This window comes from Nelumbo lutea, chromosome 6 (genome assembly GCF_056320005.1).
Source record: "Nelumbo lutea isolate HS-2025 chromosome 6, American lotus-T2T, whole genome shotgun sequence".
Lineage (NCBI taxonomy): Eukaryota > Viridiplantae > Streptophyta > Magnoliopsida > Proteales > Nelumbonaceae > Nelumbo > Nelumbo lutea.
The window spans coordinates 32,768,252-32,785,916 of record NC_142689.1 but is presented as its reverse complement, the minus strand read 5'-3'; the positions used below and the strand labels follow the sequence as shown (position 1 = coordinate 32,785,916).

Genomic DNA, 17,665 nt, shown 5'->3' with positions numbered 1-17,665 from the left:
TTGATATGTACTTCTCAAAATATGTAAGTTATATAAAAAGGAATAAGCTTAAAACTCAATGACAAAAAAAGAAAAATTATTTTTTCTACTATGTAAAGAAATAGAAATATATAAAAATTTGGTGAATCACTAATACTTTATTTATTTTTCTCTTAAAAATACATTTTTGAACCGCAGCCCATGCATAGCCAAGAAAGAGTCACAGGAGTGTCAGTGCAGTGGTTATGCTGACTGGATTGACTACTTGGGAACTTGAATTACTTTCCGTATTCTTCTTTTCTTTTGTATTTGAGTTAAATACTCGGTGAATTTGAGCTCTCCTGGATTATTCAATTTTCAACCTTACAATTTAGCATAAGCGATGATCTACCGCAACTCTCTTCCTTGTTTTGGTAAAATAATCTGGCAATTCTTCCATTAGATTCAATATAAAAGGGTGAACAAAGTGTCCACTACAAAAGGAGCAAAAATATGGATGAACATTTCAGAGTGAAATTGTTTTCTTGCCCTACGTTAAAATTACATCCTATGGTGAAAACAGGGCAAGTTCCGCAAAGAAAATTTCAAGAACATTACAAGATAGACCTCAAGCACTTCCCCGTGGCTGGATCCGTTTGAACTGTACAGAATCAGTCAACACAATGTAAAGAAGCTGTAGCTTGTAGATCGTGTGTATGAGAGAGAACACAAGTCATAAGGAGAAAGGTTTGGCATAAACATCGAATGTGTTGTAGGCCGTTAACTGTGGCTCCTGTAACAAATTGAAACAAAGCCTGACATTAACTGTCAAATGTTATACATTCCGGCAAAATTACATAAATATATGCATACAGATCGATCCTCTTTCTGATTTAAGGTTAATTTTTTCTCATGATGTGGAGGAATTATAAATCATGGCAAACTACACGTACCACATGCCACACTTGCACAAACCTATGGCACATATGAACATGTCAACATGAAGAATATACGCAGGATCACAGGAGCCGAGAAGCTCAAGTGCATGAACAACTTGGATTTACAAGGGCTTCAAAACTTCTTGCCAGAAGCCCAGAACAACATCTAAACTCATCTGTATAATATTTTGGGCTTTAAAACTTCTCGCCAGAAATATATACTAAATCATCATCTGTATGCAATTTTGGTATTGCCAGCATCTTTTCATGCTCTACCTACTAAATATGTATCATTCTCATTTGCTGCAGAAATGAACCTTAACACCCTCAGGTGATCACCCGTTTGCTTGATATCTCAGCTGCCCCATTTAAGATGTGGTATACCAACTAATTTGGAGTGTAGTGTGCAGATAAACCCTCACCCAAGAAGTTGTGCATTTGCTATATGCATGCAACAACTAGCTCACAATTGGCTATTTGACAAGCCACTATCTAAAAGCCAAATGAAAAGGGAATAGAAAATAGAAAACAGGAACTATGTTAAATCCAGGAAAGAAAATCATAAATGTAGAAAAATAGAACAACAAGAAGGGAAAACGCCAGGAAAAAACCCATGCACAAATGATTTGACCCTTTAATTGTAAATATATTCCTGTTTTCCTATAGTTTTCCTTCAGTTCTGTTACTGTGTTTATTGATAATACACTGGAACTAATTTTGACTGCTATCCAGAGTCCAGATACAACCTTCTGTCCGTCCATGTGATAGGCTGCTCAAGCAAATCCCTCCATCCAAGAGGGAGTTTCCGACATTCAGCACATTGATCACATAACCTTACTACCTATTTGGATTTACCCATGGAAATGTAGCCATTGAATTCTTAAGGGATCAATCAAATTAACAAAAAAAATGTAAGAGAAGTGGTATCACTTTGCCACATGCCAAGGGGTTATCATACTAAAGCTTAAAAATTTGGGAAGGTTAAGTGTCAAAACATGCAGACCCATTTGGGCTCATTACCTCAGCTGCTACAAGCAAGAAAACTCAGTTTTCATGCAAAACCATTCATGAGTGGTGTGGGTGGATGGATTGTGCAGCATGCTCATGTCTGCTACCCCTAAGTGCTTCAGTCTGAATACAGGTTGTAATTGTACAGATTGAACTCAATGCAATGAATGTAGCAGTAGTAGGATGGTACCTGTCTCAGCCCACCACCAAGACTGAAGCTACCTCCTGTTAAAAGCATGGTTAGGAGAGATGTCACTGGACCTCCACCAAGGTCACTACCTGTGTTACGAATTGTATCACGCATTGAATTCAGTATGCTCCCATATGTAGTTGCTTCTCCATGCTCAATCGCTTGGATGAAACAGTAAGTCATGGCACCTGTTGAAGTGATTTGAGATAGAGCCTGATCATAGAGTATAGATTGAATTTGTTAGTTTATTTATGTGATGTACAAATGCCATTACTTGCAGTTGTGAATAGAAAACATCAATATTTCTAATAAAAGCACTAGAGAAAGGAAGCTATCCAATTAGAGATCCTAGACTTTACAGAGGTATCAGCAGATGTTTGATCATCGTCACAACCACTGAAGGAAATGGCCTCCCCACCATTTGTTCCTTTCCATACACCTGACCGAGGACGATGATCCTCCCATTCATAATGTCCACTCCTACATTTATGGATAAAATATACATCCATAAGATTCTGGTCATTAGGTAGAATTAAGTGAAAATTGTAGCTCAATCCCATCAATAGTTCAGATTGCTCTTTGGGATCTATATTTACATTCAACCCATCATGAATTACTAACCTCTCCATTCTGCAGAGGAACGGTAAATCTAGTACAGTCCCACTATGGCAAGCATCTATTATTGCATGCAGCTTTACCCCACGAGGAAGGGGTCTAACAATTGTTGCGTTTATCTCATCATCAACGATCATTCCCTGAGTTTCAAAGTCCAAGGGACAAAGGGTTTCATCATATCCATCAACCTCATCACCATTATAGTTCCTCTGCTGTGAACCATGACCAGAATAGTGAAACACTAAAGAGTCTCCTGGTTGACAACCTTGTACAAGCCAATACAGTGCCATCCTTATGTTGTGCTTAGTTGGAATCCTGTATGGATCAGTTTCTTCTTCTGCGGATAAAGTCCCCAAAAATGACTATTTGTGGGAAGCAGATTGAGAAGCACAAAGTATTGAAAAAGACAATGAAAATATTAACAGAATTTCTTGGCTAAAGAGCCAAAAAAATAAAAATTAAGGAAAATGGACATGCTGCTCTAAAAACCATGTTGAGAAAACATCCAACATGGTAATCTGTTATTTAGTTGATGTTCTTTATTATATATTAGAATTGGAAAATAGAGAAGAAAGAATTAGTTTATCATCTGGAAATGAGGTTTTTTTTTTCAATAACAAAAATATATTTAAATGGAAATAAGGATGCAAATCTGTTAATAGGCAATAGCACAGTGCAGTACTAGAAGAGCTATCACACACAGAGAGCAAGACCTTGTAGTAGGGGAGCAGATAATATTGAAACAGAAAAACACTAAGCATATATTGATTTGCATCCCCGTTTAACACATCTATAATTGGTAAATATACCTTCAAACTTCATGCAGCTGCAGAAGTTAAAGTTCGAGGGATGGGAATAGTTCCACCTCTGGAAATTTAGTATTCCCACATGGAGGGGAAACCCTTTGAAGTGGATTATAGTAACAATGACATACAGACTTCAAATAGCTTACATGAAGTACAGGGTCTATTATATACCCTATAAATTACACTTATACTTCAGAACTTAACTCAAACATGAAAGAGTTCTTCCTGATTTGGTTTCAAAGAAAGAATTCAACTCAGTGATTTTGCATGAGAAAAAAGGTAAGATGCAAAGATTAAAAGCCTAAAGAAAGACAAACTTAATGTCCACATAGTGGCAGGAACATTTTAAGATGCTGCTTATCTCAACATATTTTGAATTAATCCATGACTTTGCCGACCACTGTAACCATCTCAATTCCAGGTAAATGCCTATCCTCAGTTACCAGTGTTTCAAACTTTCAATATGAAACAGCTTATGGTGATATACATTTTTAGAAACTAACCTATCAAGAAACTTAAGGTCATATCATCAATATCTGTTCAAAATCTAAAAAGTTAATTCATATCTGCTCCTGTTGAAAAGACCTCAAAGAATTTGTAGTTAAACAAGCCCCTTGGGCATGGCTCCAAAACAATTGATAACTTCTCTTCATCTTCAAATATTTTTCAGCAAAGCAAGCACCTTTGTTTCTAGTTTTCAATTAAGTATGCCTTTGTTTCTTTGTGAAATGTCTGTAAACTCTACCCTTTTTTCAGTGAAATTTTTTTTTTCCACCCTTTCATGTAAATGGAGAGGAAAACAAGATTTCAATTGTAAAGGGGGAAAATATAGCTCAAATATTTCAGCCCAAAAAACTTGTTATCCATTTTATGCTCCGAGTAGCAAAATGAGTTGCCCTTCCTTGTTATATTGTTGGACCCTAGTTTAGAAGTAACAATTGGCTATCAGAAGGTCAAATTTCTCTTTTATTTTTTATTTTTTCCATTTCTGCCTTTTTAAATTTTGATAAACCAGTTTCGAGTGCTGGACATTACTGTTTCTGTAATCCAGTATCTCATTCATTACTTAATCAGGGTTTATGTGAAATAAAAAGATCATCTTCTGCTGGCTGAATTCATGAGGTGGTATTTCAGATGATAATTTATCACGACCTGCTTCCTTGTACAGGTGCTTCTTTTGAATGGTTGTCCTATCTAATGCTAAGTAGCTTAGATGAACATCTAAAACTGATAATTTAGATTTAATAGGGAAAGTAGAGCGTCAATTTATGTTTTAGATCTCTTCAGAGTTCAGACTTACAAATTATAAGTATGGTGTAAAAATGCTTGTGAAATCATTTGTTGTTACAAGACCAAGTTTCTGTTGTTGAAATTAAAAAGAAGAAACCAAAATTGTTGTTACAAGGCCAAGTTTCAACCCATCAACGAGACAAAGAAACAAACAAACAAATTGTTTTTGGAAAAAGGGAGTTCAAATTTTCAGCTCAAAAAAAAATAATAATAATAATAAACCAAAATTTGCATTTCTCTTTCGTACAACTACTGACCAAATACTAATTATTCCGATTCGAACATGAATTTAAACATGAACAAATGAAAGCAGTCAAAATCCCCATTAAATCATAGGGGAAGAACAATAATACCAGTGAGCATGAGGATGGAGGATTCGGGGAACTTGAAACGATTGATGAGGAGGTAACGCATACACTTGGCATCATTGATGCAGCCCTTGAGTTCGTGCCGGGAGTACCGATACGATATGCCGCATATGACTGCCTTCTTGCGGCCGTGGGGAGGAGGGGAGCCCGCCGGCGCGTGGTTGTAGGGTGAAAGGGCGGATGCCGACGGTAGCGGAGGTTGGTAAGGGGCGGGTGAGTTATAGGAATAAGGAGGAGGAGGAGCACTACGAGGGTCAGCGATGTGCGTAATGGCTTGGCAGATGGCGCACCTTATGGATTTGGCGCCGTGCGGGAGCTGCAGTGGTGTCCGGCAGGTGGAACAGTTGACGAGCATATTAGTGTTATACATCGTGGCCGGATAGGAAGGTCAGCAAAAGAGATAAACCAGAGGTAAGATCGGAAATAAAATGTGAAAACCAGTGAATAAGCGAATGCAGAAAGAGAATACAAGCTTATTTTGGAACAAAATCGATCATCACAGAGAGAGAGAGAGAGAGAGAGAGAGAGAGAGAGAGAGAGAGAGAGAATGATCTGAGAGAGCATTGACCGGATTTCGCTTATGAAGTTTAAGAAGAAAATTCTTTGGTGGGTAGTCGAGGGATCTTTTCTTGCCAGCTTCTTTTGCTCGCTGGCTGAGAATTTGACTCTTGAAACAGAACCAATTCTCTCTCTCTCTCCATTGGTTGCTGGCTAGCTGACAAAAGTTACAATGACAGACAGTGGTTTGACATTTGAATTCAAGAGGAGAAAGCAATAAAGCAATTGCTAGCGTCTGGGTCAATCTAGAAAGTCTTTTATTTGATGGACGGTGTGGATTGGTCATACTTCTTTCCAACCACGACGTATGGTATCCTAAATGGCAGATGGTAGACGGTAGAGGGTAGACCATTTACTTATAGACCCTGATGAACGTAATTGACCTGATTTTTTCTATTTAAAATGCATAATTATCTTAAATAAAATTACATATATACCCTAATATACCCCTTTTACTTTATCACCAATACCCCTGGCGGTAATTCAGGAATGTGTTAAATTTTCAAAATATTTACATGAATTTTCTAAATCCTATTTTATTCAAAAATACTTTCATTTTTCTCTAAATGAAAGAAACCAATTAAAATAACAACAATCATTTCATTGTCGAACATCTGACGGAAAATTTTTAGAACTTTTTTCATATTGATTGATGGTATAAATTTTTAAAATTTTGTTTTCTTATGCGTGAAGATTTAATATATAAAATACAACTTTTAGTTTTTCTTAATGTAAAGCAATTTCTAAACCATCCTGTACACATAAATTTAAAATATAGCAATAACATCTAATATGGAATAAATTTCATTCTAAAATAGGTTTTAATTGAGATTTTAAAATACATGTGGCTAAATCATTATTATAGGCATTATCAAAAATAACTGAAAAAATTTTATCTTCTAATATCACAAGTGCATATAGTATTTAAAATACTAGCCGCAATAGCTGGCCCAATATGTGTCTATTCTAATCTTGTAGAACTTAAAATTCTTTTATGTAAAACCCATGTTTCATCAATAAAATAAATAGTTACACAAATATAACTAATATTATATTTAGAAGACCAAAGATCTAAAGTAAAAGCAATTTTAGAAGAAAGATTTGTCCAAATAAAAATTAAATTTTGTTTATATGTTTAAAAAATTTTGATACCATCTAATCTATTTCTATTCCTATAAACTTTTCTATATGCAAGATTAATTGGCGTGTGCACAAAATTTTCAATATAAATAGTATCCTTAACAATATAAATAGTTATTCAACATGCACTATATATTTAGCTAATGCCTATCTAATTTTTTTAGGAATGATGTAAATTAGAAAATGATCCAAACCCAAAGCTAATTTGAGTTTGGATTAATTCATTTTGAGCTTGTGGAATATGTTTTAGCACATATTTTTCTTTAATTGCACTGCCGCTATTACTTTAATAACTAAAATCACTTTTGCACTTACCAAAAACTGCTCTCAATCCCTTTCGTGATGATTCTTTAAATGTAAAATATTTTCAGCAATTGCTGTTTTCTTTTCTTTGACGCGTTAGAACTCTTAAACTATTGGGACTAGCCTCATCTTGGTTTTATTGTAATTGGGTTTAAGAATCATCAAAGCCAGTAAAGTCAAAGTGAAAGGGGGGGGGGGGGGTTGAGAGGAACCAGCCATTTTAATAAATATTAAAATTTAAATTTTATAAAAGAAATCTAATTAATCCGATAATTGCACACCTCTAGTCTATCAATTCAGTATATCAATTAATTATTTCACATTTTTTATTTTTTATTTTTTATTTTGGAGAAATACACTGCAATCCACTGCAGAAATTTGAAATTACAGCCTCCTTAGTCTATTAGTAGCCCCTTATAAATGATATCCTGCCCGTGAATTTAACATCAATCCACAGTCAGAATTCATCCCACCTGTGGGACTAAGACTTCTGAGGTGGGTTGAATAGTCATTCTCCCTTCATTTTTGTATAGGTTGACGTGTGAAGAGTGTGAACCCGGTTCATTTATGACAAATAAATTCATTTTGCTCTCCTTTTTTAACTATTAAAAGTTCTTTATTTAGTTATTTACCTGAGAAAACTAGAAAAGTAAGACTGTAAAAATATGGGAATAGAAAGATAATGAGAAGTAATTGTCGTGTGTGCTTGACGACAGAAGATATCATTCAAAGACAAAGAGGAGACAATAGGCTAAACAGGCACAGATAAGAAGAAGCCACAATGCCTATCAATTTCCATAGCATCAAGTCAGCCAGCCAACTTGGGGAGCAGGTGCAACCACTCCTAATCAAAACTTGATTATCAGATTCCAAGATGAAACGTCGACAACCCCCAGCGGACTCGGGAAGCTCAATGGACAATGGCTGATGATGATGCAGAAGCTGATCCACAGGTGGCCTGGCACCTCTAAACCCAGAATTGCTGTTACAAACGAGAACTAAGTCCATACGGGTACTAAGCTATCACTGCCTCATTGAATAGAAAGGGTCAACTTAATCCCAATGGTTTGATATAATAAATTCAGTGATTAGCTAAGATAAACACGGTGCTTTTACAGATTATTTAACCTTCAATAACACGTCTAGTGTGCCCATCCTTTCCCTTGTAAAATAATTTAATTCACCTACTGCTTTCTTCTTCCCGATCAAATCTAATGTTAATGTAGGTGAAGCCGTAGGAAGTCTACCAAACAAAGAATGGGACAATGGGTTAATGGGGTGGGAGGAGTATTTTCTGAATTCCTTACACTTTCCCAATCCAAGTTTGATTTGCATTTTCCAAGGGGATTTCTTGCCTAAAAGAGGGGTCTTGACTCTTGAGGATGGAAGCCATGGATTCCAACAATTGATGGGCTTCGGTCTAAACAGCAGAGTAACAGGAGCCTCAAATCAAAAGGTTGGAGAGGAGAGGAGAAAATATCGACCAAGATCGTAGATGTTGGGATCTCAATAATCAGTTTTTTGCTGGCGGGTCCTAGTAAGAGAAATTTGCAAAATAATCCAAAGGAAACTTACTGTTTACTCATCTCTTTTTTTTTTGGGAGGGGGGGGGGGGGGGTGGGTTGGGGAAGATATTGTATCAGTGGTATTAGCTTGATTTATTCCACCCAGTTATACGATGGGTGGAGAGCTTGATTTAGGCTGCATTTGACATTGACTTATCTCTTTTTTTTTGCTGTTTAAATGGCCCTATGAACATTGAGATTAGAGATAAGTCGTTAAAATAAGGAATACCAAATGCAATATTAGTCTTTGCAAATTGCAATTATCCCTAGAACAGGGCTACACAACGTGGGTAGCCCATCCCCATCCCCTTAAACCCCCTAACAGATGGCAGTGGGATTTAATCCAAGTCTCTGCTACAACGACCAACTGGGCCAGCATCAATTGTGATGGGATCTCTCAACACAAGCCCGGAAACAAGATATGTTTGGAAGGACTGTCTAAAGCTGTCCGAAGGCACAGTTGTGAGGTTCGGTTGTATCATAAGTGATAGAAACAAGGTGGTTCACGAATTGGCTCTCAGCGTGTGAAGAAGTCGAAGAATGCCGCTGCAAACTGCAATGGCTTTCACAATTCTTAGAAGATAGACATTCTATTGCATGAACTGTTTTCTGGGTGCAAATTCAATTTATCTCTTTATCATATTGTCAATGAAGAGTTTAAGTACGAATAGCTTCGTTTTGTAATCTCGTAACTATCTAAATATAAAATTTGACTCTTGCCCCAGAAGATTTGCTTTGAAGGTTTCCATAGAAAAACTAGCATTAAGGCACAACCTGGACTGATATATTCCATAGTAAAATTGCACCTAGTAAGCTACAATTGGGTTTAAAGAGCAAGGATACCAAGAAGAGTATGTCTACTTGTCTAGTTCCTTTTCCTTTTTCTTCTTTAATCTAACTGCTATTTTTCCTTTTCCTGGTTTTAACTAGTGAGAACAGACCTATTTACTTAAACAAAAGGAAATCAGAATTATTCATCTATTGCATTTATAGAAGACAGACTTCTGCGCACGATACTTGAGGTGCCAGCCAAAACAGTCTACATTCAGCTTCTTTGAGCCGTGTTTCAGTCAAATGGGTTTAGCTACCACTACTCAGTTTTCCAGTAAAAGTAATATGATTATGGTAACAATAGAACAAAAGGTTTAAATATATTCTGCAATAATATGCACACAAAATGACGCAGGCAGGTAAACTACCACGAATGGACATTTTAAAACTATACAAAATCACTCAAGATAATATGAGAGACAGTGATTACAAATTAACTATAGGGAAAAAGGCTTCGAATACACATCAAACATTTCGCAGGCAGTCAACTGTGGCTCCTGTAACAAAGTAAAACAAAGCATAAGATCAGATACATTATCATAACACTCGTATGCATTCATGTTTGTTGAATGAAAGGAATATAAATATATATTTCACAAGTACAACTATATGCATGCACATGCACTCAATGGCTTTATTATATACTACTTAAATAAACACATGTACAAACTTGTGAAAGTCAGATTTCTATTTAACTTGCATGATTATTAAGCAAGATCCTGTCTAGAGTCTCTAGACTAAAATAATCCTGATTTACCTCAGTTTTGTTGTTGTATTGGGTATTAACACCATCTTATGCTTCATATGATGTTTCACCAAACTACAGAAGATCCTGTCCTTTTATATGCTTGTTTTCTCCCATTCTTTGATTTAACATACACATAGAAGAGATGTGAATGTTGAGATGGATGAGTGGGAAAACTAGAAAGGATAGGATAAAAAATGAACTTATTTGAAGAAACCTATGAGTAGCTCCAATTGATTATAAAATGGCAAAAAGTAAACTAGGGCATATGTGGAGGAAACCATCTACAGCAATAGTGAGAAGAAGTGATTTGTTACAAATTCAAGGAGCTAAAAAAAAATTAGGGGCAGATAAAAAAGGACACTTGGGCTGAAGTAGTGAGAATTTATTTAAGGGTCCATAATTTAATATTGGATATGTTGTTGAACAGATTGGAACGGAGGAACAGGATTCATGTAGCTGACCCCATATGGACAAGACTTAGATGATGATATTAAAGATACAGATACTCTCTGTCTCCCCCTTGAATTTCCTAGTTTTTCATAGGATATGTGATGCTTCAATTCTACTTTTAATGTGTGGTTCGTTCATGTTAGATCACTTTTTAATGTTTCCTAGTTGCTACACCAACCAGGGAAATCAGCTGATTCATAAAGAAGGAAACAAGCTAAAGTTAAGCCAGGTTCTTATATAAAAAACATTGCCTAGGTGATAAGGCATTCCGCTGTTGCCTAGCCTCAATTAGTGGCTTGACAACCATGGCCACATGCTTGGGGAAAATGGGAGACAGGTAAGCAGTGAGGTGAACAACATGTGCACCCATTTGTACAGCCACCACAGTACACACAAAAAATCCATCTGTGAAGAAAAACCGGTCAAGAAAATCTATGCATGTGTCTCTTTGTGTCATATGTATATGAGCACGACATGCAAGTATTCAATGCACAGTGCATGCGCAAATACACATTTTTGCTAGTTTCCAAAATTAATGGGTACCTGTCTTAACCCACCACCAAGACTACCTCCTGTTAGGAGCATGGAGATGAGAGATGTCACCACACCACCACCTAGGTCATTTCCTGTATTTAGAATGGTAGCCCTCATTGAAGTGAGTATGCTTCCATATGTAGTCCCATGTTCCCGTTCAATAGCTTGAATAAAACAGAAAGTCATTGCACCAGTTGATGTGATTTTTGATAAAGCCTGTTCATAAAAAGCATTAGCTTGAATTGTTAATTTTCTGTTTCCAGTTGATGTCAATTTTTTTATAAAGCCTATTTATAAAATGCATTATCTTAAAGCTATCTAATTAGAGAGCCTAGACTTTACAGAGGTATCCGCAGATGTTTGATGATCATCACAGCCACTGAAGGAAATGGCTTCCCCACCACTTGTTCCCTTCCATACACCAGATCGAGGACGATGGTCCTCCCACGCATATCGCCCAGTCCTACATTAACGACGAAAACATGTGTTACCAAGGTTGAAGACATTAAATAAATAGGATCATGTAAAAAATTGGAGCTTCAGCTCAAAATTTTGAAGTGGCATTCACAGGCCTTGTTTTCTAGTGTTTATATTATATTACCAGCCAGCACAGATTAACAAGCAAAGGAATACTAACCTGTCCATTCTGCAGAGAAATGGTAAGTCTAGTACAGTTCCACTATGGCAAGCATCTATTATTGCATGCAACTTAACCCCATGCGGAAGAGGTCTGACAATTGTTGCATTGATCTCATCATCAACAATCATTCCTTGTGTTTCAAAATCCAATGGACATAGGGTTTCATCATATCCATCAACCTCATCCCCATTATAGTTCCTCTGCCGTGAACCATGACCAGAATAGTGAAATACTAGAGAATCTCCTGGTTGACAACCTTGTACAAGCCAATACAGTGCCATCCTCATGTTCTGTTTAGTTGGAATCCTATATGGATCAGTTTCTTCTTCTGCAGATCAACTTCCACAACAGGATTAAGACTATAAGTGGGAAATAGTATCAGGAATCGAAGTAGTCAAAAAAGTGCCCCAGGCAGTAGATGAAGAGATAGATAAAGCAAAAGGAAACACCCCCCACCCCCAAAAAAAAATGTTTCCCCCTCAAGTCCACCTCAAAAGAAAATTCCAGCAAATAGAGTTACAACACCAATTAACCAGTCTTCAAAACTAGATTTCAACCTCTGTTTCCATTTCCATCTCTTTCTCAACCCCCACTCCCACACACACACACGTGCACACACACACAGGAATTCAAATTTTACGCAACCTAATTTGTTGAGTCTGTGCCTCAAAGAATTTCAAATTTCATTACATTTTTGTTGATATTCAATGGATCCTTTCTTTTATCATTTTAGTTCTAATTTCATATTATATGCAATTTGATTTTTGTGAATGAGATTAAAATATTTTATATGCAATCCATACAATCTTCTCAATAACATATCATAGATATTTAGTGATAGTGCATTTTATCATTCAAAAAAAAAAAAAAAAACTAAAGAAAATGTTTGGCAGGTTACAGGAGGTTAAAGTCAACCCCAGTTCTAGGGATGCCAGAGTGTGTGAAAAGAATGGTCACTTCTCTAGAAGTCTTGTTATAAAGCTTTGACAGGCCAAGTGTTAAGTGTGGCTTGGTCTTGGATTTGGAGACTTAGGTTCCTCCCAAGGTGATATTCTTTATCTAATTAGCAGCAAAGGAAAAGGTTCAGACTGTGGATGTCTTGCTGAAACGAGGTTTGGGTTTAGAAGACACATGCAGCCTGTGTGTTCAGCATCAGAATCTGTCCACCATCTTTAATTCATTGCCCTTACACTCTCAGGTGTTGTGTCATTTCTTCAGGCTGTTTCAGATTCAGTGGCTCTTACCGTTCTCCGTTGCTGACTTGTTATCATCTTGGAGGACAGGCTCCTTTTCAGCCAATGGAAGATTCCTTTGGAGCTGTCTCCCCTTTGCAATCTGTTGGGCAATGTGGAAAGAACAGAATCACAGAATTTTTGAGTGAGTCAGTGGGAGCAGCTTTTGGCAAGGTGGAACGGGCTTTGAAAAGTTGGGCTGGTTGTCTGTGCCTTTTTTGTGGGAGTGCCAGCTAATTCCTTTAATGATCATTGGCCATCCATCATTTTTTGAGTTTTCTCTTGTATAGGATCTGGATGTACATGTTCTGTGCAAGGCACACTTTTTATTTACGTGATGAGGGTTTCTTACCCTCCCTACTTTTGCATAGTAATAAACTCACTTTACCATCTTTCAGAGAAAACAAATAAAAGAGAAAAAAAAAACAGTATAGAGAACACTGTGTGACACTAGGCACATTAGAAATAACCCCTAGATCAAACATATGCACCAAGGCAAATAGCATTCCTATCACCATATCAGCAACTCATCTACTCCTACCATCATCCCTAACCCCAAAAGAAAAAGAAAACAACTAGCTCCAACCAACAGCCCCATCAATGTTAATTTGTTATCTTAGAAGATAAACTTAATCAATTTGCTTATGACCAAACTCTTCAACCACAATTGCTAAGACAATGGACTAAGAAACATACAATCTTTCCTGAGTCTCTTGCAACTTATTTATTTATTTAAGACACAGGCTAACTTTCTTGAACACTGCACTGAAGCTGCACATATTTCGTCCAAATGACTCATATAGTTCCTCTCCTTCCAGACGTCCTACAATGAAACTTGGAATAGCCCCCCAAACTAACTGCACCAACAGCTTCAGATACTTTACTAAACCATCATTGATTTCAATGATCAATAGAATGATTCAAGCAGTTCTGAATATCCATTAGCTAGGCCAGATGCTTCAAGACCTAACCCACATATGATAATCCAGACTCTCTTCTGATTGAATAATTTTACACAAAAGGATGCCAACTCATAGGCCTTTAACCTTTCCTTCAACAGGGGTTTTACCTTTTAACATTAAGACTAGAATTTCCATTGGAATGTTTGGGTTCCATAATCAACTCCTATGTTATAAATCCATTAATTCTTACAAAATTGAAGTGTCCCAGGTAGAAAGAACAATAAAAATCCTCCGCATATGAATCTTCAAAATCAATTTATATTCTTCAGAGAAATGTGATCGAATGGCAGTAAGGACTTCCTCGGCAAAAAAGGTAACTGATCGGATTCACTTCTGGAATAATCAGAAGTTCAGTGGATGTTGAGGTACGGCGATAGGTCTCAAGCCATGACTAAACTATCTTTCACCAATAACCTACTTGGTAAGATTTTAATAATCAAGATTTCGATTTTACATTCTACCCCATGTTTTTCTTAGAAGGATGGACAAGAAGAAACTTGCAGTAGGTTGATCTAGTGCACAACCAAGGTGCCACCCAATTGGTCGTTCTTTAGAATTGCTTGCTATTTGCTTCTGTGATGACAGTGTCCCCGTGATGGCTAAATTAAATTTTCAAGCATGTAAAAAAAAGCACCGAAATGTATTACTATTTAGTTCAAGAAAAATAAAATTTACATCTCTTGCGCGTTGATCGGTGTGCTTAAACCAACAAATATAAACAAGAAAAAGTTGAGATATGACGACTACTGGAATATCCTAGCCGAGGTTTCAGCAGTAACTCGTTGAGACGTGTAAACAATGAGAAGAGGAAGAAGGCCATGCGCAAGGTGCCTTGGATAAACAGGTGCAGTTATCTCCATAACATAGATAGAACTAGAAATTGAAAAGGCAGACATAATTCGGCAAAAAGAAAAACCCTAAGTACACACCAACGTAATAATTAAAAACAGGAAATAATTCAGATCAAACACGAACCTAATTCGACAGAATTAAGACAAGATAACAATTCTAAGAGACGCAAATCATCAGCAGAGTTGTATTATTGAAAATGCATCGTACCAGTGAGCATGAGGATGGAGGATTCGGGGAACTTGAATTTGTTGATGAGGAGGTAACGCATGCACTTGGCGTCGTTGATGCAGCCCTTGAGCTCGTGCCGGGAGTAGCGATACGATATGCCACAAATCACCGCCTTCTTGCGACCATGGGGAGACGGAGGGGGACCCGGTGGCGCGTGGTTGTACGGCGAAGGCTGTGGCGGAGGTTGGTAAGGGGCAGGGTGGTAATTGTGGGAATGGGAAGGAGGGGGAGGAGCTTGACGAGGGTCGGCGATGTTGGTGACAGCATGGCATATGGCGCATCTTATAGATTTGGCGCCCGGCGGGAGCTGCAGTGGTGTCCGGCAGTTGGAACAGTTGGCGATCATGTTATACATCGTGGTGGGATTGGAAAGTGAAGACAGACAAAAGAACCAGAGAGAGAGAGAGAGAGGCGATAACCGATAATCGATCGCTTTGGATGTATCGAAGAGTTGTCGGTGGAGAAAGGAAATTTGTATCTGAGACAGAGAGGGATCTTCTTCTTCTCCTCTTCCTTTCAATTGGCGGGTTACGTCGAAAAGCACTTCACGCGGTCGATGCAGTTGTATTTCATGAGTCCGGATGGGTAATACTGCTACAACGCGGGTCCGCTTTAGACTCCCGTCTTTCGAATTATTTTGGCTCGACTGATAATCTAATTCGGATATTAGATGTCGTATTTTAAAGGTTGATGATCATACTGTTATTCGAGGTAAAGTATTTGGTATTAATTTTTTTATAAATTAATTTGTAATATTTTTAACAAAAAATAAAAATTAAGTTTATCCATCAAGCTTTATCATTGACGAGCTGCTCAAAAAACGCGAAAAGGGAAAAACATTTGCATTTTTAGAAAGAATTAAAAATAAGGTAAGAGACTAATCAGCCAAAAATCCATTCTATCAAAAAAACTTCTACTCATTGTATTTCATGTCTTTAATCCAATGTTTTTCTTTTCTTTTGATATTTTATTGTACTCCATGTCTACAGTAACTTCAACAGATTGTCAATCCTTTCTCGTTTTCATATGAGGAAATTCCCTCCTCTCTTGGCAATGAAATTCCATTCTAGTTGATTTTAATTCCTATCTAAATTAAACAGATATAGAGTTGTAAATTGGGTTGTGTGGCCTGTAATTCTGCATGACAATATGTGGGCCGTGCTGAGCACGACATGATAGAATGGGCCATGTTAGGCCTGTGGTTTAAAGTCCTTGGGCTGGCACAACATAGCACGATTGAGCGGGCCGTGCTAGCACGTGGGATTCTAATTCCTATCTAAACCAAACAGACCTAGAGCTGTAAATCGGGTCATGCCGCCTATAACTCGGCACGATAATGCACGGGTTGTGATGGGCACGACATGATGGAATTGGTCATGCCAGCAAGCAGGACTCCAATTCCTATTCTAAAGCAAACGGACCTAGAGTTGCAAATTGGTTAGTGCTGCCTACGACTCGGCATGACAATACGTGGGCCATGCCGGCCCTGGGATTTTAGGTCCATGGGTCGGCACGACTGAGTAGGTCGTGCTGCCCACGACCCACGTGCAGTACAACCCGATACGACCCATATATATATGTATATATTATATATGATAATTATATAATATATTAATATATATATATATATATATAATTTTGTTTTCAATTTTATTATACTATTTTATTTAATTATTGTATATACAAACAATTGTATACATAAAAAATCATATAATATATATATAATTTCGTGCTGCCCACGACATGGCCTGCACTTTGCGCAAGCTGCATATAGGTCGACCGGCCCAGCACGATCCATTTGATAGGTCTAAACAGACCATAGGAATAGGCCAATCCAAATCCAATTCCGAAACCAATTCCATCTATGAACCAAACCAACCCTAAACAATTTAGGTAGTGGATTACAACATTATATCGAGTTGGTGTAATAACTTTTTTTTAACTTGGCTTTACATTGAGAAATACAGCCTGATTAATATCGTATGAGTTTATTACAGTACCTAAGATTAATACCGTATGAGTTTACAAGTTGAAGCTTTAGATAAGGAGCCTAAGATTTGAGTTATAAGTGGATTACAAAATTATATCGAGTTGGTGTAATAATATATCACCTTTTGTCAAGTTGGTGTTATATTAGCTAATACGGTCTCATTAATACCGTATAAATTTCTTTATTAGGATATCTAATATCCCACTTGTACTTTTGTGAAGTTGTAATAGCTCTCAACGCCAAAGCTCGACAGGTAAGTTCAAAGTTTTTTTTTTTGGTTAAAAAAATGTTGAGAAAATAAGTAACGGGAGTATAACTCCTACCCGTTACTTTTTTGCAAGTCACTTAAACCATCTATGTGTTACAACACGGATAAAAGTGCAACCTGCGTTGTAACATGTAGATATGTAGCCCATCTAGTCTCGTATTTGATTAACTCACGCACTTGATGAAATATCT

At 37.1% G+C, this 17,665-nt stretch overlaps 2 protein-coding genes across 2 annotated transcripts; both read right to left on the bottom strand.

Annotated features, from left to right (window-relative positions):
* Positions 1–387: 387 nt before the first annotated feature.
* LOC148848413 (metacaspase-1-like) lies at positions 388–5,923 on the bottom strand. Its single transcript, XM_088948058.1, has 5 exons — positions 5,159–5,923; positions 2,716–3,046; positions 2,454–2,574; positions 2,095–2,307; positions 388–751 (listed from the first exon to the last, which is right to left on the bottom strand). The coding sequence occupies exons 1-5, from the start codon at positions 5,541–5,543 to the stop codon at positions 692–694; spliced, it is 1,110 nt and encodes a 369-aa protein (XP_088804184.1). The 5' UTR covers positions 5,544–5,923; the 3' UTR covers positions 388–691.
* Positions 5,924–9,837: 3,914 nt separating this feature from the next.
* On the bottom strand, positions 9,838–15,885 carry LOC148848412 (metacaspase-1-like). Its single transcript, XM_088949585.1, has 5 exons — positions 15,196–15,885; positions 11,940–12,270; positions 11,645–11,765; positions 11,312–11,518; positions 9,838–10,067 (listed from the first exon to the last, which is right to left on the bottom strand). Exons 1-5 carry the CDS (start codon positions 15,569–15,571, stop codon positions 10,008–10,010), a joined length of 1,095 nt encoding a protein of 364 aa, XP_088805711.1. The 5' UTR covers positions 15,572–15,885; the 3' UTR covers positions 9,838–10,007.
* Positions 15,886–17,665: the final 1,780 nt, after the last annotated feature.